The 25,218-nt window shown below is 34.5% G+C and overlaps 2 protein-coding genes across 3 annotated transcripts in view; one reads left to right on the top strand and one right to left on the bottom strand.

The window, feature by feature from the left end:
• The window catches only part of jmy (junction mediating and regulatory protein, p53 cofactor), an 82,486-nt gene extending 77,633 nt beyond the window's left edge, over nt 1-4,853 (top strand). The window contains exon 10 of the mRNA XM_061907876.1: nt 3,839-4,853. Coding sequence (XP_061763860.1) covers nt 3,839-4,158 — 320 coding nt within the window. The 3' untranslated portion in view covers nt 4,159-4,853. The remainder of the gene's footprint in view (nt 1-3,838) is intronic.
• Nucleotides 1-25,218, bottom strand: part of LOC133557426 (homer protein homolog 1-like) — a 57,881-nt gene that overhangs the window by 21,469 nt on the left and 11,194 nt on the right. Inside the window, exons 2-9 of one of the 2 annotated variants that reach the window (XR_009807766.1) lie at nt 17,368-17,524; nt 15,462-15,593; nt 15,304-15,396; nt 14,813-14,964; nt 10,842-11,001; nt 10,660-10,770; nt 10,512-10,592; nt 7,745-8,146 (exon numbers count right to left, since the gene is read on the bottom strand). Coding sequence is in view for 1 of the 2 variants with exons in the window: in XM_061907877.1 (XP_061763861.1) it covers nt 7,958-8,146; nt 10,512-10,592; nt 10,660-10,770; nt 10,842-11,001; nt 14,813-14,964; nt 15,304-15,396; nt 15,462-15,593; nt 17,368-17,524 (1,075 nt within the window). In the remaining variant the exon portion in view is untranslated. Of the gene's footprint in view, nt 1-7,403; nt 8,147-10,511; nt 10,593-10,659; nt 10,771-10,841; nt 11,002-14,812; nt 14,965-15,303; nt 15,397-15,461; nt 15,594-17,367; nt 17,525-25,218 lie in introns of those variants that run through there. The other variant, XM_061907877.1, reaches the window with a different exon arrangement.

The raw sequence follows: 25,218 nt of genomic DNA, 5'->3' as shown, positions 1-25,218 counted from the left end.
AAATATAACTACATTATATTTAAATGTACATTGTTTTTAAAAACAGTATTTTATAACTAAAATAAAACAAAATATATTTTAACAATATAACTACATATTTAAATGTTTACATTGTTTTATAAACAATATTTTATAACTACAATAAAATACAATAAACCAAAATGTATATTTTAGTATAACTACATTATATTTAAATGTTTATAGTTTTTTTTAAATAATTTTTTGTTAGTTAAATAATACAATAAATAAAACATTTATATTTTAACAATATAACTACATTATATTTAAATGTTTACATTGTTTTTAAAAACAATATTTTATAACTGAAATAAAACAAACCAAAATATATATTTCAACAATATAACTACATGATATTTAAATGTTCACATTGTTTGTATAACTAAAATAAAATACAATAAACCAAAATGTATATTTTAGTATAACTACATTATATTTAAACGATTACATAGTTTTTTTAAAAACAACAATTTTTTGTAAGTTAAATACAATAAAAAAATGTACATTTTAACAGTATAACTACATATTTAAATGTTTACATTGTTTTTAAAAACAATAATTTATAACTAAAATAAAATAAACCAAAATATATATTTCAACACTATAACTACATGATATTTAAATGTTTATATTGTTTTTATAAACAATATTTTATAAATAAAATAAAATACAATAAATCAAAATGTATATTTTAGTATAACTACATTATATTTAAATGTTTATAGTTTTTTAAAAATAATTTTTTGTAAGTTAAATAATACAATAAATAAAACATTTATATTTTAACAATACAACTACATTATATTTAAATGTTTACATTGTTTTTTAAAACAATATTTTCTAACTAAAATAAAACAAACCAAAATATATATTTCAACAATATAACTACATATTGAAATGTTTACATTGTTTTTATAACTAAAATAAAATACAGTAAACCAAAATGTATATTTTAGTATAACTACATTATATTTAGTTTTGTAAAAACAACAATTTTTTGTAAGTTAAATACAATAAAAAAATGTACATTTTAACAGTATAACTACATGATATTTAAATGTTTACATTGTTTTTAAAAACAATAATTTATAACTAAAATAAAATAAACCAAAATATATATTTCAGCACTATAACTACATGATATTTAAATGTTTACATTGTTTTTATAAACAATATTTTATAAATTAAATAAAATACAATAAACCAAAATGTATATTTTAGTATAACTACATTATATTTAAATGTTTATAGTTTTTTAAAAATATTTTTTTGTAAGTTAAATAATACAATAAATAAAACATTTATATTTTAACAATATAAATAGATTATATTTAAATGTTTACATTGTTTTTATAAACAATATTTTATAACTGAAATAAAACAAACCAAAATATATATTTCAACAATATAACTACATGATATTTAAATGTTCACATTGTTTTTATAACTAAAATAAAAGACAATAAACCAAAATATATATTTTAGTATGAATACATTATATTTAAACGTTTACATAGTTTTTTAAAAACAACAATTTTTTGTAAGTTAAATACAATTAAAAAAATGTACATTTTAACAATATAACTACATGATATTTAAATGTTTACATTGTTTTTAAAAACAGTATTTTATAACTAAAATAAAACAAAATATATTTTAACAATAAAACTACACATTTAAATGTTTACATTGTTTTATAAACAATATTTTATAACTACAATAAAATACAATGAACCAAAATGTATATTTTAGTATAACTACATTATATATAAATGTTTACATAGTTTTTTAAAAACAACTATTTGTTGTAAGTTAAATACAATAAATAAAAAATGTATATTTTAACACTATAAGTACATTATATTTAAATGTTTACATTGTTTTTAAAAACAATAATTTATAACTAAAATAAAATAAAGCAAAATATATATTTCAACACTATAATTACATGATATTTAAATGTTTACATTTTTTTTATAAACAATATTTTATAACTAAAATAAATTACAATAAACCAAAATGTATATTTTAGTATAACTACATTATATTTAAATGTTTACATAGTTTTTTAAAAACAATTTTTTGTAAGTTAAATAATACAATAAATAAAAAAATTATATTTTAACAATATAACTACATTATATTTAAATGTTTACATTGTTTTTATAACTAAAATAAAATACAATATAACTACATATTTAAATGTTTACGTTGTTTTTATAACTAAAATAAAATACAATAAACCAAAATGTATATTTTAGTATAACTACATTATATTTAGTTTTTTAAAAACAACAATTTTTTGTAAGTTAAATACAATAAAAAATGTACATTTTAACAGTATAACTACATGATATTTAAATGTTTACATTGCTTTTAAAAACAATAATTTATAACTAAAATAAAATAAACCAAAATATATATTTCAACACTATAACTACATATTTAAATGTTTACATTGTTTTTATAAACAATATTTTATGAATAAGATAAAATACAGTAAACCAAAATGTATATTTTAACTACATTATATTTAAATGTTTATAGTTTTTTTTTAATTATTTTTTGTAAGTTAAATAATACAATAAATAAAACATTTATATTTTAACAATATAACTAGGTTATATTTAAATGTTTACATTGTTTTTAAAAACAATATTTTATAACTGAAATAAAACAAACCAAAATATATTTTTCAACAATAGAACTACATATTTAAATGTTTACATTGTTTTTATAACTAAAATAAAAGACAGTAAACCAAAATGTATATTTTAGTATAAATACATTATATTTAAACGTTTACATTGTTTTTTAAAAACAACAATTTTTTGTAAGTTAAATACAATAAAATGATGTACATTTTAACAGTATAACTACATTATATTTAAATGTTTACATTGTTTTTAAAAACAGTATTTTATAACTAAAATAAAACAAAATATATTTTAACACTATAACTACACATTTAAATGTTTACATTGTTTTATAAACAATATTTTATAACTACAATAAACCAAAATGTATATTTTAGTATAACTACATTATATATAAATGTTTACATAGTTTTTTAAAAACAACTATTTTTTGTAAGTTAAATAATACAATAAATAAAAAAATTATATTTTAACACTATAAGTACATTATATTTAAATGTTTACATTGTTTTTAAAAACAATAATTTATAACTAAAATAAAATAAAGCATAATATATATTTCAACACTATAATTACATATTTAAATGTTTACATTGTTTTTATAAACAATATTTTATAACTAAAATAAAATACAATAAACCAAAATGTATATTTTAGTATTACTACATTATATTTAAATGTTTACATAGTTTTTTAAAAACATTTTTTTGTAAGTTAAATAATACAATAAATAAAAAAATTATATTTTAACAATATAACTACATTATATTTAAAAGTTTACATTGTTTTTAAAAACAATATTTTATAACTGAAATAAAATAAACCAAAATATATATTTCAACACTATAACTACATGATATTTAAATGTTTACATTGTTTTTATAAACAATATTTTATAAAATAAAATACAGTAGACCATAATGTATATTTGAGTATATTACATTTAAATGTTTAAAGTTTTAAAAAAAACAAAAACGTTTTATAAGTTAATACAATAGAAACAAAAATGTATATTTTAACAATATAACTACATGATGTTTACAAGAAACAAAACAAAAACAGCATCTTTATCACTCCAATGGCGTTCCTCACCCAATGGTCGCTGCATGCCGTGCGCGGTACATGCTGGTGGTCTACAAGTGACGTGTGTGTTGCGTCCCCAGCGAGCTCCCCCATGGACGAGGTCCTGGCGTCGCTGAAGCGCGGCAGCTTCCACCTGAGGAAGGCGGAGCTGCGCGTGTTGGCGCCCGACCCGGACGACGACAGCAACAACATCCTGGCCCAGATCCGCCAGGGCGTGCGCCTCAAGCAGGTACGCCTGCGCCCCGAGCAGCAACGCCCGCCGCGCCACGCCCGCGGCTTCCCGCACTCGGCAGACGCCCTCACGCGCAGCATCCACGAGGCCCTGCGGCGGATCAAGGAGGCGTCGCCCGACTCCGAGTCCGAGGACGAAGGCCTGCCCTGCACCGACTGGGAGAACTGAGCAGAACTAATGGAAACACAAATCAACTTTTCTACCACGTCGGAGTCTTTTATGAACTTTTTTTTTTTTTTTTTTTTATTATGACCGAATGTGGGAAATCACCTAAAGTTTACCAGAAACTTCCAATAGAGATTGGCTCACTTTACCAACACTGCCCCCTGCTGGTCACAGCGCATTATTTCCTCCTCTTCACTGCCTTCTCCCCTTCTATTATTATTATTATTATTATTATTACTACGTGTGTTGTGTGCTTTTTATTATTATTTAAACGCGGTGTATGAAACCTTCCCCGAGCTAAACGGCGCTAACAACAAAGACGTACGTGATTTCTAACTTTCATTTTTGTCTGCTTTTTTGCGCTGTTTTTTTTTCGTTTTTTGAGTTTTGAGTCGTCTTGTCGTTCCGTTGTTTGGGTTAGTTTTGAAGAAGAAGAAGAAAAAGGAGCAGAAGGAGCCGAGGGGGACCAGTCGGACCTCACAGCAGACGTGCAATAATATCAATTCACTTTACTGAATGACGACTAAAACAAATTATATATATATAAATATATATATATATATATCTGCATGCTTAAATGTATTTATTGAGGCTTCATATTTTAAAGATGTGTTGGTTTTTTTTAAGAACAATCGCTGTTTTTGTATGGAGGCGTGGTTTTTGTCTGCCAAAATTCAATAAAAAAATTAAACATTAAATGTGAAATACTTTGTAAAACTATTTATTTAGAACTTTTTGAGTGAATGCTCCAAACATTCACTCACATGCTTTCCTACACCAACATTCATCCTATTATTATTATTATTATCCACATTTTGGCGCGCTCTACCTTCCGCATTTTTCACCCGATTCAAAGCGTTCCAACTTCAAAGTGTTCAGTCATTTTTTGGAATGGCAGGTTTTTCCTTGACTGATTCCTAAAATTCCCACATTTCCCAGAATTCCAGGTTTCCCGCGACATTTTTCCCAATTCAGAATGAATTGGCCATTTTTCAACCTTTCACCATTTCCACGTTTCAACCAATTCAAACCATTCCACCATCCTAGAAATTCCAACTAGCATTTTTCCAAGCTCAAAAAATGTCCAGGATTTTCTAGTTTTCCAGGACATTTTTCCCCATTCAGAATGAATTGGCCATTTTTCAACTCTTTACCATTTACACATGTTTCACACAATTCAAACCATTCCACCTTCAAGACATTCCACCATCCTGGAAATTCAAACTAGCTATTTCAACATTTCTCGACTATTTTAAAAATGTCAACACCAACCATTTTAACTCATTCTAGTCTTAACATTTTCCCCAAAAATCCCACTTTTCCAGAAATTCCCAAATTTCCATTGAAAAGAATGGGGTATTTTTCAAACTTCCACATGTTTCAACCTATTCAAACCATTCCACCTTCAACACATTCCACCATCCTGGAAATTCAAACTAGCCTTTTTCAAAGTTCAAAAAATGTCCAGGATTTTCCAGAATTCCTGGTTTTCCAAAGTCCTATTTCCACCCTTTTTTCTGGCGACTACTTCCACATTTTTCAACCCACTTCAACCATTCAACTGCCAAAAAAATCCTCTTAATCGGGTCAAAAAACAGTCGTTTTTTGAACTGGGAAAAATTCCATGAATTCCATATTACCATTTCTCTATTCAACATGTTACTATTTCAACATTTCTCGACCATTTTAAAAATGTCAACACCAACCATTTTAACTAATTTTCCCAAAAAAATCCCACTTTTCCAGAAATTCCCAAATTTCCACAAAATTCCCATTGAAAAGAATGCGGTATTTTTCAAACTTCCAAATTTTTCAACCAATTCAAACCATTCCACCTTCAACACATTCCGCCATCCTGGAAATTCAAACTAGCCTTTTTCCAAGTTCAAAAAATGTCCAGGATTTTCCAGAATTCCTGGTTTTCCAAAGTCCTATTTCCACCCTTTTTTTCTGGCGACTACTTCCACATTTTTCAACCCACTTCAACCATTCCACTGTCAAAAAATTCCTCTTATTCAGGTCAAAAAACAAAGTTGTTTTTTGAACTGGGAAAAATTCCAGGAATTCCACATTACCATTTCTCAATTCAACATGTTACTATTTCAACATTTCTCGACCATTTTAAAAAATGTCAACACCAACCATTTTAACTCATTCAAGTCTTTTAACATTTTCCAAAAAAATCCCACTTTTCCAGAAATTCCCAAATTTCCATGAAATTTCCATTGAAAAGAATGGGGTATTTTTCAAACTTCCACATGTTTCAACCTATTCAAACCATTCCACCTTCAACACATTCCGCCATCCTGGAAACTCAAACTAGCCTTTTTCCAAGTTCAAAAAATGTCCAGGATTTTCCAGAGCCCTATTTCCACCCTTTTTTCTGGCGACTACTTCCACATTTTTCAACCCACTTCAACCATTCCACTGACAAAAAATTCCTCTTAATCGGGTCAAAAAACAAATTTGTTTTTTGAACTGGGAAAAATTCCAGGAATTCCACATTACCATTTCTCAATTCAACATGTTACTACTTCAACTTTTCTCTACCATTTTAAAAAATGTCAACACCAACCATTTTAACTCATTCAAGTCTTTTAACATTTTCCAAAAAAAATCCCACTCTTTCAGAAATAAATGGGTTGTACTTGTATAGCGCTTTTCTACCTTCAAGGTACTCAAAGCGCTTTGACACTACTTCCACATTTACCCATTCACACACACATTCACACACTGATGGAGGGAGCTGCCATGCAAGGCGCCAACCAGCACCCATCAGGAGCAAGGGTGAAGTGTCTTGCTCAGGACACAACGGACGTGACGAGGTTGGTTCTAGGTGGGATTTGAACCAGTGACCCTCGGGTTGCGCACGGCCACTCTGCCACTGCGCCACGCCGTCCCAAAAAATGTCCAGGATTTTCCACCCTTTTTTCTGGCGACTACTCCTTCCACATTTTTCAACCCACTTCAACCATTCCACTGTCCAAAAATTCCTCTTAATCGGGTCAAAAAACAAAGTAGTTTTTTGAACTGGAAAAATTCCCAGTTTTCGCCAAATTCCATATTAGCATTTCCCAATTCAACATGTTACTACTTCAACATTTCCCAACCGTTTTAAAAATGTCAACACCAATCATTTTAACATTTCCCCCCCCAAAAAATCCTACTTTTCCCTGAATTCCCAAATTTCCATGAAATTCCCATTGAAATGAATGGAATGTCTTTTACTGGGAAGTGAGAAGTCACAATTTAGAGAGCGTTTCCACGTCAGCGGTTTATTCACAAAGTCTCTCAAAGCAACAACGAGCCCTTGAATAGCAAAAGTGTTTCTCATTTTTGGCAAGAGGAAGAAAGAAAAAAACAAAACAATATCTCGCTACCAAAAGGCAACATCGACAAAAAAAGGAAGATATTTGGCAAAAAAAAAAAAAAAAAAAATCAAACACAAAAATCTCAGAACCTTCGATAAATAGTGGAAAATATTGCCATTTTTAAATAGTAACTAAAGAGTACCAGAGATTTAGTGGCAACAAGAAGAAGAAAAAAATAAAGTCTTTTTTGGAACGCGTGCACCAGAAAGTTTAAGTACCTGAAAATGTCGCTCACTGGCGCCCTCCTGTGCGCGGCCAGAGAATAGCGTACCTTGGCGCAAGTCCTGGCTTTTGGCTGCTGATGTCATAGGAAAAAAAAAACAAGACAAAATCATCGAACGTCGCAGGAAGGCAAGTGGGATCCAAGCCGCCGGGACTTGGCTCTTGTAAACGTGGCGAACGGAAGGTGTAAACAAAGATGTGGGGCCGCCTTAGCTGCACTCCAGCAGTTTGGCCAGCGCCTCCCTCAGCTGGCTGAGCTCCAGGATCTTGCCGTCCAGCAACTGCAGCAGCGAGCGCAAACTCTGCCGGAAGCTTTCCTTCTCGCGCCGGTCGGCCTCCACGCGCTGCTCCAGTTCGCCCAGCTGGGCCTCCAGCGCCTGGTTCCTCTGCTCCACCGCCTGCGGGGGGAGGGGCGGTAACTCAGTTACCGACCTACAGGTCTCGTGTAAGTAGGCCTGGGCGATATATGGAACGTACTCGACATATCGCGGGTTCGTCTCTGTGCGATATAAAAAATGACTTATCGTATTTCCTTGAATTTCCGCCGGGGCGCTAATTAATTTAAAACCTCTTCTCACTCCGGCGTTTACCAAAGGCATGCAGTAAATTTAGGCCTGCGCTTATAAATTTGAGTGTGATGTAAAGATACCATCATGAAAAGCACATTTAATAAAAAAAAACCTTATTATGGTCTTACCTTTACTTATTAATGAAGTCCATGCGCAGCTCCTTCTGATCAAAAGCATCAATAACTTGTTTATAGAAGTCTTCCTTATCTTTCTTCAGTTTTAAGTCTGTCTGTCTCGATGGAGATCTTCCTTTATTACCTCCTGCTTCGATTGAAAGTCCAGTTTAGAAAACTGTTCTATTTTAGATATGTAATCCTCCGTGTTAAAAGTGCAAGCGAGAGGAAAAAATAAACGATCGCTGCTCACTCTTGCTGCTTGTTGTCACTTCTTCTGCAGCCGAGTAGTCGCAAGAAGGATCACTAGCGCCCTCTACCACCAGGAGGCGGGAGTCATTTAATGACTCATATTTGACACACGCAGCTACGGTATATTAATAAAACATAGCTGCTTACTGTTCTTTTTAGCATATTCAATAGCTTGGACCTTAAATCAAACTGAATAGCTCTTAAAGGCCTACTGAAAGCCACTACTAGCGACCACATAGTCTGATAGTTTATATATCAATGATAGAATATTAACATTGCAAAACATGCTGATATGGCCTTTTTAGTTTACTAAATTGCAATTTTAAATTTCACGCGAAGTGTCGTGTTGAAAACATTGCGGTAGGATGACACGAATGATGACGCGTAGCGGACATTATTTTCCAGTCCGATCCAAGCTTAAAGTAGTCTGCTTTAAACACATTTTTACACAGTATTCTGGACATCGGTGTTGCTGAATCTTTTGCAATTTGTTCAATTAATAATGGAGAAGTCAAAGTAGAAAGATGGAGGTGGGAAGCTTTTAGCCTTTAGCCACACAAACACACAGTGTTTCCTTGTTTAAAATTCCCGAAGATGAAGCTTTACTATGGATCAGAGCGGTCAAACGAACATGGATCCCGACCAAATGTCAACCGGCAGTTTTCGGTGAGAAAATTGTGGTAATAAGTCGCCTCTTACCGGAGACATCAGCGGAGCTTCCGTCTTGCTGCAGCTGCGTGACTTCCCTCAGAGACTCTGGCGTCAACACACCCGTGGCCACACTCCTCAGACTTTCAGGTACTTTACAATCTCACTTAAAGACTAGTAACACAATAGGCAGATAAGAGATCTTCCAGAATTATCCTAGTAAATCAATGGTTGGAATGGGGGGTTAAATCAGCACGATTCCCGGGCGCGGCACCGCTGCTGCCCACTGCTCCCCTCCCCTCCCAGGGGGTGAACAAGGGGATGGGTCAAATGCAAAGGACAAATTTCGCCCCACCTAGTGTGTGTGGGACAATCATTGATTCATTATCTTTTTAAGTGTGTCTAACAACATCTGAATCACTCTCACTGCCCTCGCGTTTTTTTTCTTTCTAGTCCTCCACTCTAAATTTCCTCATCCACGAATCTTTCATCCTCACTCAAATTAATGGGGAAATTGCCGCTTTCTCGGTCCGAATAGCTCTAGCTGCTGCTGGCCATGATTGTAAACAATGTGAGGAGCCCTACAACCCGTGACGTCACGCGCACATCGTCTGCTACTTCTGGTAAAGGCAAGGCTTTTTTATTAGCGACCAAAAGTTGCGAAATTTAACGTCAATGTTCTCTACTAAATCCTTTCAGCAAAAATATGGCAATATCGCGAATTGATCAAGTATGACACATAGAATGGACCTGCTATCCCCGTTTAAACAAGAAAATCTAATTTCAGTAGGCCTTTAATTTAGTGTTGTTTTGATATTTCATTTTAGTGACATCATGCACAAAAGTGCACTCAGCTTGTTTTAAAATGTCTCTGACCATCTTGCACTTTTTTGGGAAATGACATGAATGTCTGTGTAACTGCTTAATAACTGTTTCATAAATACACTTTTAGTTGTGATTTCCCTCTCTGCATGAAAGTTTAAAAGTAGCATATATGAATGCAGTATGAAGAAGAATAGAATCATCATACTGCTGGGATTATATGCATCAAGTGTTCATTCAAAGCTAAGGCAAATGATGGAGATTATCATCGTGTATCGTGATATGGCCTAAAAATATCCTGATATCAAAAAAAGGCCGTATCGCCCAGCCCTAGGTGTAAGCCCCGCCCCCTTCCTCACCTGCAGCTTGTGTGTGAGCGAGTCTCTTTGGGAGTGAAACTGGTTGGCACTCTGCACGTCCATCTTCAGACGCTCCAACTCCTGGCGAGAGAGGAGGCGGAGAGGTCAAAGTTGACAGGCGTGCACGTGAGCGTGCGCGCGCACGTACGTCCTCCTTGCTCCTCAGCGCCTCCTCCAGCTCCTCGATGGTGCGGTTCAGCGCCGTCTTGTCCGACCTCGCCGCCGTGGTCTGCCCGCTGACGCACTCCAGCTCTGTCACCTTGGCGCAAGTTTTTTTTTTTGGTTTTTAAACAAAAAAAAAGGGCAAACTTGCTAATTTGGCCTTCATACCCGTCTATGCAGCCGCTCCGCCTCCTCTTGGTAGGCGCCCAGCTGCTGCTTCCACTGCTTCACGTTAGCTGTGGACTCCAGCAGCGCCGCCGTCAGCTTAGCGTTGTTGCCTTTTAGTGCCGCTAGCTCCGCCTCCCAGTGCTTGTTGACGCTCGGGGAGCTGCGGACACGCATGTAGACGTTAGTGGCTTGCTAGCACATATATTCTTATCACTTCATAACAATATTACAAGATGGCTGCTATTAATACTATTATTATGGGCCCACATTATTATTCCACATACTTGATTATTATTATAGTTCCGCACGTTTCTCTTACACTTGATATGCCACGATTCGGCTAACGAACCCCCACATATGTTATACCGCCGGAAAGGTCTCGTTCATGCCAATAGGGGCATTTTGAATGACGAACATTTTGTGTTACCATGGCAACGCTGATCACAAATAAAAAAAATTAAAAAATGGGCCAATCAAATGGGTACATTTGTGAGGAATACCGTATTTCCTTGAATTGCCGCAAGGCATATGCGCCTGCCTTGAATTACCGCCGGGTCAAACTCGTGACGTCACGAGTGAACCTTCCTCTGTCATCATTTTCAAAATGGAGGAGGCTGATTTCAATACCGGTAATTTGAAATCGCATAAAGGGAAGAAGATTAAGAGCTATTCTGTAGAATTTAAGGTCAAGCTTACATCACACTCAAATTTTTACTGCAAGCCTTTGGCAAGTGCCGGAGTGAGAAGAGGTTTTAAAATAATTAGCGCATGCTTACTTTTACCGCACGCCTTTGGTAAGCGCAGGAGTGAGAAGAGGTTTTCAAATAATTAGCGCATGCTTACTTTTACCGCATGCCTTTGGTAAGCGCAGGAGTGAGAAGAGGTTTTAAAATAATTAGCGCATGCTTACTTTTACCGCATGCCTTTGGTAAGCGCAGGAGTGAGAAGAGGTTTTAAATTAATTAGCGCATGCTTACTTTTACCGCATGCCTTTGGTAAGCGCCGGAGTGAGAAGCGGTTTTCAAATAATTAGCGCATGCTTACTTTTACCGCATGCCTTTGGTAAACGCAGGAGTGAGGTTTTAAAATAATTAGCGCATGCTTACTTTTACCGCACGCCTTTGGTAAGCGCAGGAGTGAGAAGAGGTTTTAAAATAATTAGCGCATGCTTACTTTTACCGCATGCCTTTGGTAAGCGCAGGAGTGAGAAGAGGTTTAATATAATTAGTGCGTGCTTACTTTTACCACATGCCTTTGGTAAGCGCAGGAGTGAGAAGAGGTTTTCAAATAATTAGCGCATGCTTACTTTTACCGCATGCCTTTGGTAAACGCAGGAGTGAGAAGAGGTTTTAAAATAATTAGCGCATGCTTACTTTTACCGCACGCCTTTGGTAAGCGCAGGAGTGAGAAGAGGTTTTAAAATAATTAGCGCATGCTTACTTTTACCACATGCCTTTGGTAAACGCAGGAGTGAGAAGAGGTTTTAAAATAATTAGCGCATGCTTACTTTTACCGCATGCCTTTGGTAAGCGCAGGAGTGAGAAGAGGTTTTAAAATAATTAGCGCATGCTTACTTTTACCGCGTGCCTTTGGTAAGCGCAGGAGTGAGAAGAGGTTTTAAAATAATTAGCGCATGCTTACTTTTACCGCATGCCTTTGGTAAGCGCAGGAGTGAGAAGAGGTTTTAAAATAATTAGCGCATGCTTACTTTTACAGCATGCCTTTGGTAAGCGCAGGAGTGAGAAGAGGTTTTAAATCTATTAGCGCGCCGGCGGCAATTCAAGGAAATAAGGTATATATTATTTTTAATATATATAAAAAAAAAAAATTTAAACTCTCTATTGAGATTTTATTTACATTATAATATAATATTAAAATTTCCCATTTTTAAAAATACATATTGTTAGTATTAGTAAGAACGAAAAACGTATACTTTTTAAAATATAATTTCATCATTTCAGATATTTTACAAAATAATTTCAATTTTATTAAAAATAAAAACGATAAAATACAATGATATTATAAATAATACAATGTATGCCATTTTTATTTTACTTTTAAAAATATAATTAAAATGTGCATATGTAATTTTGTTAGAATTAAAAATAAAAGTAATCAAATCCAACAATTTTAAATTAAACAAAAACGTATGAATTTTTATTTTATTATTTCCAGTCATAATTGTATTATTTATTAATGTACATCTTAAATATCTTAAAAATACATAAAATACACTTTACAATATTAAAACATTTGAAAAAATTATGAATAAAACTTGACATAGACATTTTTATTTTAATGTATAACAACAGTATGACACAACGTATTCATATTTTTAAATGAATATATTTTATTAGAATAAAAAATAATAAAATACAAAAATTATAATTAAATAATAAAAATAAAAATATATATTTTTATTTGTATATATAATTACAATATGATTTTAATATTATAAAAATTACATATTTTAAATAGATATATTTTTTAAATAATTTCAAACAACATATTAATATTTTTAAATAAATATATTTTATTAGAATAAAAAATAAAATACAAAAGTTATAATTAAATAATAAAAATAAAGAAATATATTTTTATTTTTAAATATAATTACAATATGATTTTAATATTATAAACAATACATTTCTTAAATAAATATACTTTTTAAATAATTTCAAACAAAATATTAATATTTTTAAATAAATATATTTTATTAGAATAAAAAATAAAATACAAAAATTATAATTAAATTATAAAAATAAAGAAATATATTTTTATTTTTAAATATAATTACAATATGATTTTAATATCATAAACATTACATTTTTAAAATAAATATATTTTTTAAAGAATTTCAAACAGATGATATACTACAATAAAATCAAGAATGACAAATGATATCCATCAATCTATTTTCTACCGCTTATCCCTTTCGGGGTCGCGGGGGGTCTGGAGCCTATCTCAGCTGCATTTGTATCGTTATTTGTATCGTATTTTTAAATACATTTTGATTATGATAGAATATTTAGATTTTACATATTTGAATTATTGAAAAAGTACATTTTATCAGCATTACTAATGAAAACGATAAAATACAACAATTATAATTGTATATATTTTTGGGTACATATAATTACAATATTTTATATATTTAAATTTTACATGAGATAGGCTCCAGCATCCACCGCCACCCCTCAAGGGTCAAGCGGTAGGAAATGGATGGATATTTCAAATATACAAAAATATGTATTTCAATAATATTGAAAATAAAAACTAAATGCAACAAAAGCGTGGACTAATAATAAAAATACATCAACATTTTTATTGGCCTTTTTTGTTGTAGTTGAAAATCAAATTATAATACAATATTTAAAGTTTACAGATTTAATTGATACAAAATACATTTAATTAGGATTACAAATAAAAATGATAAAATATGATGCATTTTTAGTTTTTTATTTCTTAAATTAGATTATGATTTAAACTGTCCATATTTCTAATATGAAGATACATTTTATAAATAAGAAAATTAAAATGATGTGAAATGATAAAATAAAATAAAATATATTAACATACAGGAGTATTATTGATATGAAATATGTCGCATGTTTTCATGCGAGAGAAACTTTGTGGCTTTTTTCTGGAAATTTCTCTGATGCATTGTTTCTTCCAAATGAAATAAACAATAAAAATGAGTAAATTACGGTAAATGTTAATTAATTAAAATGATTTAATTCACGACCAAATGATTTAATAAGTGACATAAGTAGTTTTAATCAAATTAAATAAAAACAAAGTGAAATTGTGAAAGGTGATCCTAAATAATCTTATTAAAATGAATTTATCATTTCATTCTTGTCTGATAGTTAGTTTAAAAAACTTTTTTTTTAAACATATGAAGTAGTTTGTGTTACATCTTGAAAGCAGCATTTGTGTTATTATTGTGAGATTGTAAGTGCGTCACCCACCTGTGGGAGAAGACAAGTGCATTGTGGGAAGGCTCCGCTCCTCCCCGAGCTTCAAAGGGCTGCGGCGTGTCGGGCGCCGCTCTCTCGTCCTCGTTGCCGTTCACGCTCTCAGAGGTCAAAGGCGACGGCGGGGCAAGACCGCCGGTGGACTCCTGGGCGACACAAACGTTTGGATGTCATTGCTGGCGGGCCCGCGTTGCCATGGCGACCAACGGGGGGAGGGGAAGTTGAGTTGGTCTGGCGTGGGAGGAGACCAAAGACGATGCCACCAAAACGGGACGTGGGAGGAGCTTGTTTAAGGGTGGGAAGGGCCATCGTGTTACGTTTACCTTCTTTAAAGCGTGTTTGTTGGCCGCTAACACCGTCCGTGTCACAGCGCCGCCCTGTGGAGCGGTCGGGCAGAGGCAGGCGACGGGCGTTAGCTGAGCACGCGTGACGTAGCAGGGGCGCTAAAGAAGAATCGGGCGTAAAAGGCGGCCGTGTTTGTTTACCTGGGAGGGCGTGCTGGTGAACTCCGTCTTCTCCTGGTTCTTCTCCTTGGCCAGCCGCGCCGCCTCCTTGAACTCCGCAAACTTGTCTGCAAACTGGAAAGAAAAGTGGCCCGGTCACTGGCCGTCGCCCACGCCGACGGGCGGCGGTGGATGGAGACCTTGCTGAGGTGGCCCTCGGACGAGAAGCCCAGGCCGTAGACGGTGTTGGCGCGGCTGTCGGCCCACTGGCCGAACTTCTGCGACGTCTTGGTGAAGGTCATGTTGGGGGTGATGGTGCTGTTGATGACGGCCTGCGCGACACCACAAACACACATCACACTTCAACCACTCTAACACCGCCGCTTGCCAGCATGTCTCGTTATGACTGAAGTCAATTGTATTTATATAGCGCTTTTCTCCAGTGACTCGATATCTAAGTTACATTTAAACCAGTGTGGGTGGCGCTGGGAGCAGGTGGGTAAAGTGTCCAAGGTTGACGGCAATAACTAGGATGGCGGAAGTGGGGATCGAACCCAGAACCCTCAAGTTGCTGGCATGGCCACTATAGCAACCGAGCTATACCGCCCAATGAGGACTGAGGACATGCTAACAAGCTACGACGGAGGAGAAGCACGCCCTACCATACTGGCTAGGGGACTGAGGGCAGATGAAGCAACGTGGAGACTGCGGAGCCCGACAACACAGCGCTAAGACATAGCAACACCGTAAGCTGTCGCTAGAAAGTGTGTTTGTTTTGCTGTCATCGACGGCTACATGCTGACATCGGAGTGCAACGAGGGGCTCTAGCGTGCAGCCAGGTGGAGACTGCGGAGTCCACAAATGCAGAGCTGGTACATTGCAGCAGGGTAAGCTAAAGCTAGCAGGTGTGTTTATTTTTGTCTTAACTTCTATGTTATTAATGTCAGAGCGCAACAAGGGTCTTTTGCATGTACCTGGCAGCTGCAGCCATGGGGAGACTGCGGAGTCCACACAGAACAGGGTAAGCTTAAGCTAGCGAGGGGGCTTTTTTTGTTTGTTTGTTTGTTTAAACTACCCATGCCATCATCCACAGCCAGAGTACATGCTGTCAGAATGCGACAATGCATTTACATCTTCATGGAGACTGAGGGCAGCTGCATCCACGTGGACATCGAGACAGGGTAAGTTAACGCTACATTTGTTTTGGTGTAAACCGCCATGCCATCATCCACAGCTACATGCTAACATCAGAGAGCAACGAGGGCCTCTAGTGTGTACCGGGCAGCTGCAGCCAAAGGGAGACTGCGGAGTCCACACAGAATAGGGTAAGCTTAAGCCAGCAAGTGGGCTTTTTTTTGTTCGTTTGTGTAAACTACCCATGCCATCATCCACAGCCAGAGTACATGCTGTCAGAATGTGACAATGCATTTACATCTTCATGGAGACTGAGGGCAGCTGCATCCACGTGGACATCGAGACAGGGTAAGCTAACATTACATTTATTTTGGTGTAAACCGCCATGCCATCATCCACAGCTGCATGCTAACATCAGAGAGCAACAAGGGTCTCTTGCGTGTACCGGGTAGCTGCAGCCATGGGGAGACTGCGGAGTCCACACAGAATAGGGTAAGCTTAAGCCAGCAAGTGGGCATTTTTTTTTGTTTGTTTAAACTACCCATGCCATCATACACAGCCAGACTACATGCTGTCAGAATGCGACAATGCATTTACATCTTCATGGAGACTGAGGGCAGCTGCATCCACGTGGACATCAAGACAGGGTAAGCTAACGCTACATTTATTTTGTTGTAAATCGCCATGCCATCATCCACAGCTACATGCTAACATCAGAGAGCAACGAGGGCCTCTTGCGTGTACCGGGCAGCTGCAGCCATGGGGAGACTGCGGAGTCCAAGGCCGTTCAATAAGCTAGCATTAGCATCAGTTCCTGCTTGTACCTGCCAGTAGGAGGTACTCCCGGTTCCCTCGATGCTATCACATTGACAACACACGCGCGCCCGAGCACATTTATCCAGAGCCTCACCAAGGCGTAAACAACAAGGCCAGAGGCCCAGCAATGTGGCTTTTTTACGTGTCATCCAGGACCTTGGTTCCGTCCAGGCTGATGATCCGGTACACGTTCCTGGTGCTGTCAAAGAAGTAGGAAACGGTGACGGCGTGCTTGCTGGTGGCCACCCAGTTCTTCTTTGTGGCCGGGTCGATCTGGAAGATGTGCGCCCGCGTGCTGAAGATGGGCTGCTCGCTGCGGGGGGGGGGAAGGGTAACGATTAGCACACAGCTAATGCAGTACCTATAAAAGGCCACCGGGCGACAGTTCCCCTTACATAACATCTCAAAGGGTGAGTAGTTTTGCTTTTATCAAGCTGGGGCCGTATTTATCAAGCCTCTTAGAGCGCCATTTTACACTTAAGTCCTGAGAATTTGCGAAATTTAGTCCTACTCTCAAACTTAAGAATAAAAGCTATTTATCAACTTTTTTAAGTCTAAGAATCACTCCTACTCTCCACGATATTTAAGAGACCTTCAGAGGTGTCCTAAGTGGTTAGGAGTCAGAGGTGGGTAGTAACGCGCTACATTTACTCCGTTACATTTACTTGAGTAACTTTTGGGATAAATTGTACTTCTACAAGTAGTTTTTATGCAACATACTTTTACTTTTACTTGAGTATATTTATAGAGAAGAAACGCTACTTTTACTCCGTTCCATTTATCTACATTCAGCTCGCTACTCGCTACTTTTTTTTTTATCGATCTATTAATGTTTGTTTTGGTTTATGACAGAGCTTCAAAGTAGAATCTACGCATGCCTGCGTTTCACCAATCACATGCAGTCACTTTTGACGTTGAACCAATCAAACAGAGCCAGGCGGTCACATGACCATGATACGTAAAACCCGACTTAAAACATGTTGACAAACTTATTGGGGTGTTACCATTTAGTGGTCGATTGTACGGAATATGTACTGTACTGTCCAATCTACTAATAAAAGTTTCAATCAATCAATCAAAAGTGTAAAGGAAAAAAGACACTTTTTATTTCGACCATACTTCCCGTCAAAAGCCTAAAGACTGATCGCACAGTTCCTGTCTTCACAATAAAAGCGCCGCTCCATCGCGCCTGCGTTAACAAAATAAGAGTCTCCGAAAGCCAGCGCAAACAAGCTAGCAAGCTACGGAGTTTGCCGCCAATGTATTTCTTGTAAAGTGTATAAAAACGAATATAGAAGCTGGACAAATAAGATGCCAAAAACCAACGACTTTCATGTGGTATTAGACAGAAAAGAGGAACTTTTTTTCTCCTCCATTTGAAAACATGGACGTCTGATTCCAATCAATGCAAGTCATCAGAATCAGGTAATACACCAACTTATATTCTTGTCTTCATGAAAGATAGGAATCTATTTTTTAAACATGCATGTATATTCATTAAAACACCTTTAACATGTGAACAAAAACGGCAAAATAAATAAATAAAAATAATATACTGTATGTATATATATATATATATATATATATATATGATATGTGTGTGTAGAAATTATTTGTGTGTGTATGTTTGATGTGTGTGTGTGTGTGTATGTATATGTATATATGAGGTCGATCACCTCGACTTGGTCATTTATTAAGTAATTGATAAACGTTGAAAAACTTATTGGGGTGTTACCATTTAGTGGTCAATTGTACGGAATATGTACTGTACTGTGCAATCTACTAATACAAGTTTTAATCAATCAATCAATCAATCAAATCAATGAATGCCTACTGAGCCTATGGTGCTGTTAAGTTATTGTGGCTCAATGTGCCATTTTTCTATCTTATTTTAATGTACTATTATTTAATATATATTATTGTTTTAGTTGCTTAAGAGATATTCCTGGCTCTGAATTTGCTCATTGCTATTTTTATGTTTTTGTCCATTATTTGTCGCCGTAATCAGGTTACTCATCAGTTACTCAGTACTTGAGTAGTTTTTTCACAACATACTTTTTACTTTTACTCAAGTAAATATTTGGGTGACTACTCCTTACTTTTACTTGAGTAATAAATCTCTAAAGTAACTGTACTCTTACTTGAGTACAATTTCTGGCTACTCTACCCACCTCTGCTTAGGAGTTGCCAGCGGGGGATGGCACTGAGGCGAGAGAGACGTGCGCCAACATTCAGGGAGCGGAAGGATATTTATATTCATAACTATATTTATAAAAAAATTCAACAATATAAAACATATCAAAAATAGTTACAATATTCCACAACTAGAAAATTCCGTTGGACTGTTTTTGTATTGTGAAGCTTTTCAATCTAAGGTTGAATACAGACTTCTTCCAGGCACTGACATTTTAAGAGTTAAACGCACATGTTAAGTGTGTTAAGTGCACCAATAAAGTCCACAGGTTACGTGCACATACTGTATATAAGTGTGTAAAATAAGTGTAAATATACAAGTGTGTACAATAAGTGCATTAATCAAGTGCACAAGTTATGTGTAAATACGTAATGCACTTGTATAAATGTGTAAAATTGGTGCACCAATAAAGTGCACAGGTTTAAGTGCACTATTATAACTGTGTACAATGAGTGCATTAATAAATTGCAGACGTCATGTGCACATATAAAAGTATGTAAAATAAGTGCACAAGTTGTGTGCTGATATATAAGTGCGCAAAACAGGTGCACACTAGGGGTGTAACGGTACACAAAAATTTCGGTTCGGTACACCAATAAAGTGCACAGGTTTAAGTGCACAATTATAACTGTGTACAATGAGTGCATTAATAAATTGCAGAAGTCATGTGCACATATATAAGTATGTAAAATAAGTGCACAAGTTGTGTGCTCACATATAAGTAAAACAGGTGCACACTAGGGGTGTAACGGTACACAAAAATTTTGGTTCGGTACGTACCTCGGTTTAGAGGTCACGTTTCGGTTCATTATCGGTACAGTAAGAAAACAACAAAATATAAATGTTTTGGTTATTTATTTACCAAATTTGTAAACAATGGTTTTATCCTTTTAACATTGGGAAGACTATAATAATTCTGTCCACGTTAATCCACATTAAACTGCCTCAAGTTGTTGCTTTGATTAAATAAAATGAAAAAAAATTTCTTCTACATGTAAAAAGTGCAACATTAAACAGTTTCAAGTCAACTCATCATGCTTAATTTATTACAGCATTTGGGAAGCCTGTAGTTGAATTTTATTATGTAAATGTTATAATATTTTTGTCAACATGTGATAGCAGGGACCCTGCCATTCAGAACTGGGCTGCTACATTACTAATGACTAATATAACTATAGCTGAAAAAATAGTACAATAGCAATAGGAGAGACTATTCATCCCTGAACACCGTGGAGTTCATGTTAGTTCATGTGAAATAACAGACAGGGCTTTGCTGCCCCTCACACACACGCACACACACACAGCAAAATGAGCTAACGTTACGCTAAAAACTAATTAGCCTTCATTTCGAGCCAGAAATGCGAGCAAGCTGAGAAACTATATATATATATATATATATATATATATATATATATATATATATATATATATATATATATACAGTATATATATATATATACATATAAATTCATCCATTTTCTACCGCTTGTTCCTTTCGGGGTCGCAGGGGGTGATTACCTTCATTGTAATCTTTAGTGTCCCCAAATAAAGGTTGTTGCAATGATTATTGATGATGTGAGGATGATGTAATAGGTGGACGTGATCATTGTCAGTCTAATCCTTTGTTATGAAAAGCTTGGAGGCCTTCAGGAATGGACTGGATGTCACGTGATGGACTATTGGATGAATAATTCCCCTTTCACAGCACTTTGCTTCTTTTGAGGACTACAGCCATCCAATATTTGAGTAATCTAAGGATGAGTTTGTTCCACTGATCAGATACAACACACTTTATAGCATCAATGTGTATTTTAGGGAAATAGTTCAAATAAACACAGATTTTTGTCTTTGCCCTTACCACCTTCTTTTACCTTGTATTTATCTTCTTTGAGCCTCTATTTACCCTCAATTATTATTTTGTATCTTTCAGTTACCTTCTTTTACTTTTTCTTTAACTTAATTGACCTACTATTTAACTTATTTTACTTTTGATATTCCTTCTTTTATTTTTGATATTCGTTCTTTTACCTCGTATTTATCTTCTTTGAGCCTCTATTTACCCTCGATATTATTTTGTTATTACTTGTTATTTGTTATTATTACCCTGTATTTGCCGTTTATTTACTTTCCTATATCTTTTATTTAACTTATTACTTTTTATTTGCTACCTTTACCTTCAATGACCTATTTTTAACTCCTATTTACCTTTTTATTATCTTATTTTACCTTTTATGTACTACCTTTATCTTCTTTTTAACTTTTTTAATACCTTATTTTACCTTTTATTTACTACCTTCACCTTTTATTTACCTTGTTTTAACTTCTGTTTACCTTTTTTTAACATTGAATTCATCTTTTACCCTTAATTTTTACACCTTTTGCGTTCTATATTCTTTCTTTTAACTTTTATTTACCCTATTTCATGTTTATCTACTATGATTACCTTTTAGTTACCTTATTTTACCTTCTATTTAACTTCTTTTACTTTCGATATTCCTTCTTTAACCTTTTATTCACCGTTTAATTACTTTCTTTTATCTTTTATTTAACTTCTATTTACCTTTCATTTGCTACATTTACCTTCCATTGACCTTGTTTTAACTTCTAGTTACATTTTTACTACCTTATTTTACCTATTATGTACTACCTTTACCTTCTATATACTTTATTTTACCTTTTATTTACTACCTTCATCTTTTATTTACCTTGTTTTAACTTCTGTTAACCTTCTTTTTAACATTTTATTCATCTTTTACCCTTTTACATCTTTTGCATTCTATATTCTTTCTTTCAACTTTTTGTTTAACTTTATTTACTACGTTTACCTTTTAGTTACCTTGTTTTATTTTCTATTTAACTCTTTTTATCGTCTTTTATATCATATTTACTTAAATCCTCTCAATTATCTGTCTTTTACCTTTTATTGACTACTTTCATCCTTTTATTTACCTTGTTTTAACTTCTGTTTACCTTTTTTAACATTTTATTCATCTTTTACCCTTTATTTACATACTACGCATTCTATATTCTTTCTTTTACCTTTTATTTACCCTATTTTACGTTTATTTACTACGTTTACCTTTTCGTTACCATGTTTTAACTTGGATTTAACTTTTTTTCATTGTCTTTTGTATTATATTTACTTATGTCCCTTCTGTTTTCTGTATTTTACCTTTTATTGACAACCTTCACCTTTTAATTACCTTGTTTTAACTTAGGTTTACCGTTTTTTTAATATTTTATTCATCTTTTACCCTTTATTTACATCTTTTGCATTCTATATTCTCTCTTTTACCTTTTATTTACCCTATTTTACGTTTGTTTACTGTTTACCTTTTAGTTACCTTGATTTACGTACCTTCTATTTAACTTTTTTCATCGTCTTTTGTATTGTATTTACTTTTGTCCCTTTACCTTTTCTTAACATTTATTCATCTTTTACTCTTTATTTACATATTTTGCTTTCTATATTCTCTCTTTTTCCTTTTATTTACCCTATTTTATGTTTGTTTACCTTTTAGTTACCTTGATTTACGTACCTTCGATTTAACTTTTTTCATCGTCTTTTGTATTGTATTTACTTTTGTCCCTTTACCTTTTCTTAACATTTATTCATCTTTTACTCTTTATTGACATATTTTGCTTTCTATATTCTCTCTTTTACCTTTTATTTACCCTATTTTATGTTAATTTACTACTTTTACCTTTTAGTTACCTTGTTTTACCTTCTATGTAACGTTTTTCATCGTCTTTTGTATTGTATTTACTTTTGTCCCTTCTATTATTTATCTTTTATTCTTTATTTACCTTGTTTTACATCTAATTCACTTATAGTACCTTCAAGTGACCGTGTTGTAACATCCTTTGCCTTTTAGTCAACTTGTTTGACCTTTTTCTATGCTTATTAAATGTTTATTAGTTACACTTATTAAAAGATTGATCAAAAAAACAATATCAATCGAAGCGTTTTCCTAATTAATTCAATCGATTAATCATTGCAACCCTACTTCTTTGTACACTTGCGTGTGCAGCGTTTCTGCCTACGTATCGCACCAACACCAGTATCGTGATATCGGCGCTTTGATCTTTGATGTCGCCTTTTGTAAAGAAACAAGAACCGGCGGATTTAGGAGAACCTTCTTTTGGTTTCCCTGCAGCGAGGGAGCGTGAACTGATAGCAGATCAGATTTGTGTCACGTGGCGGTTGCTATGGCGACGGAGCAGCGGCTAAGCAAGTAATGCAGGGTTATTGCTGCTGCCAAAACCACGCCGACATGGCCGCGTGCTTTGCCTTCTTGTGGTTTTTGCAGATTATTTAGATTTACTGTATGCCTCAACATCGTCGCCGTTTTTCTACTATTTCTGCCAATAAATATTTAGATTTTTAGAGGAATTAAAGGTCAGAATAATGTGCTTTGTTATCCACCTCGTACTTGCTGTTTTTTATGACTTAGAATGCTTTGGAAACTTTGTATATGTAAGTGATATGCAAAAGTAATTATTTATTACTTGTTTATCGTAACAAAATGCGCTGTTGGGCTCTAAAAACATCCAAAAATCCCCACCCTTTTACATCCATGCAACGAGTTTGTTCTGTATGTCATGTAGCAACGCTACATTCATAATAAAATGTCATATTTACATATTTTGCTCCATTTTAAGCACACAGCGACGTATTAATATCACAATGTTCGCTATTCCCTTCGACAACAACACTACTAATCATGGCAGACTTCATTGGAGATTACTTTGGGGCAAAATGATGATGATCCAGAAACTGATATTTTGGAACCTGAATATGAGGAGGATGATCTACAAGTGCTAAACAGATCCAAATTTTGTGAAACACTAAGCATCATGTAGCAGCATTGCTAAGTGCTAAGCAAGAAAAACAGACTACAAACATAACACAATCACTTACTGTACAACGTCTGCTCTCACTAGGATGTGTATAGCTTCTCGTTTAGATAAAGGCTTAATCATAAGATTAAAAAAATGCGTCTTTTTGTGTCTTTTTCGCCATGTCTGGGTCTAAGTTGAACGTTAAAGACGACCGACGTTTCGGTTTACAACCACAACTTTCTACTATGCAGGCGAGAGGCATGATTTATCATCTAAAATTAACTTTTACCAACTCAGAGGCGATGCAGCAGCTCAATATATATTAATATAGCAGCATAAGCTAGTTAGCTTACCATGAATTGATTAACGTGGACCCCTACATAAACAAGTTGAAAAAATGATTCGGGTGTTACCATTCAGTGGTCAATTGTACGGAATATGTACTGTACTGTGCAATCTACTAATAAAAGTTTCAGTCAATCAGCTCTCTCTGATCACGCCGCCACTAAGAATAGTTCATCTGCGTTAGCACTTGTAGTAACAATATAGCTAATACCGTATTTTTCGGAGTATAAGTCGCTCCGGAGTATAAGTGGTACCTGCTGAAAATACATAATAAAGAAGGAAAAAATATATATAAGTTGCATTTTTGGGGGAATTTTATTTGATAAAACCCAACACCAAGAATAGACATTTTAAAGGCAATTTAAAATAAATAAAGAATAGTGAACAACAGGATGAATAAGTGTATGTTATATGAGGCATAAATAACCAACTGATAAGGTGCCTGGTATGTTAACCTAACATATTATGGTAAGAGTCATTCAAATAACAATAACATATAGAACATGCTATACCAGGGGTGCCCACACTTTTTCTGCAGGCGAGCTACTTTTCAATTGACCAACTCGAGGGGGTCTACCTCATTTATATATATCATTTATATTTATTTATTTATTTATGAAAGAGAC

Source organism: Nerophis ophidion, linkage group LG08 (assembly GCF_033978795.1).
Source record: "Nerophis ophidion isolate RoL-2023_Sa linkage group LG08, RoL_Noph_v1.0, whole genome shotgun sequence".
NCBI lineage: Eukaryota > Metazoa > Chordata > Actinopteri > Syngnathiformes > Syngnathidae > Nerophis > Nerophis ophidion.
Note: the sequence above shows the minus strand (reverse complement) of the source record. Positions and strands in the feature narration are given on the sequence as shown.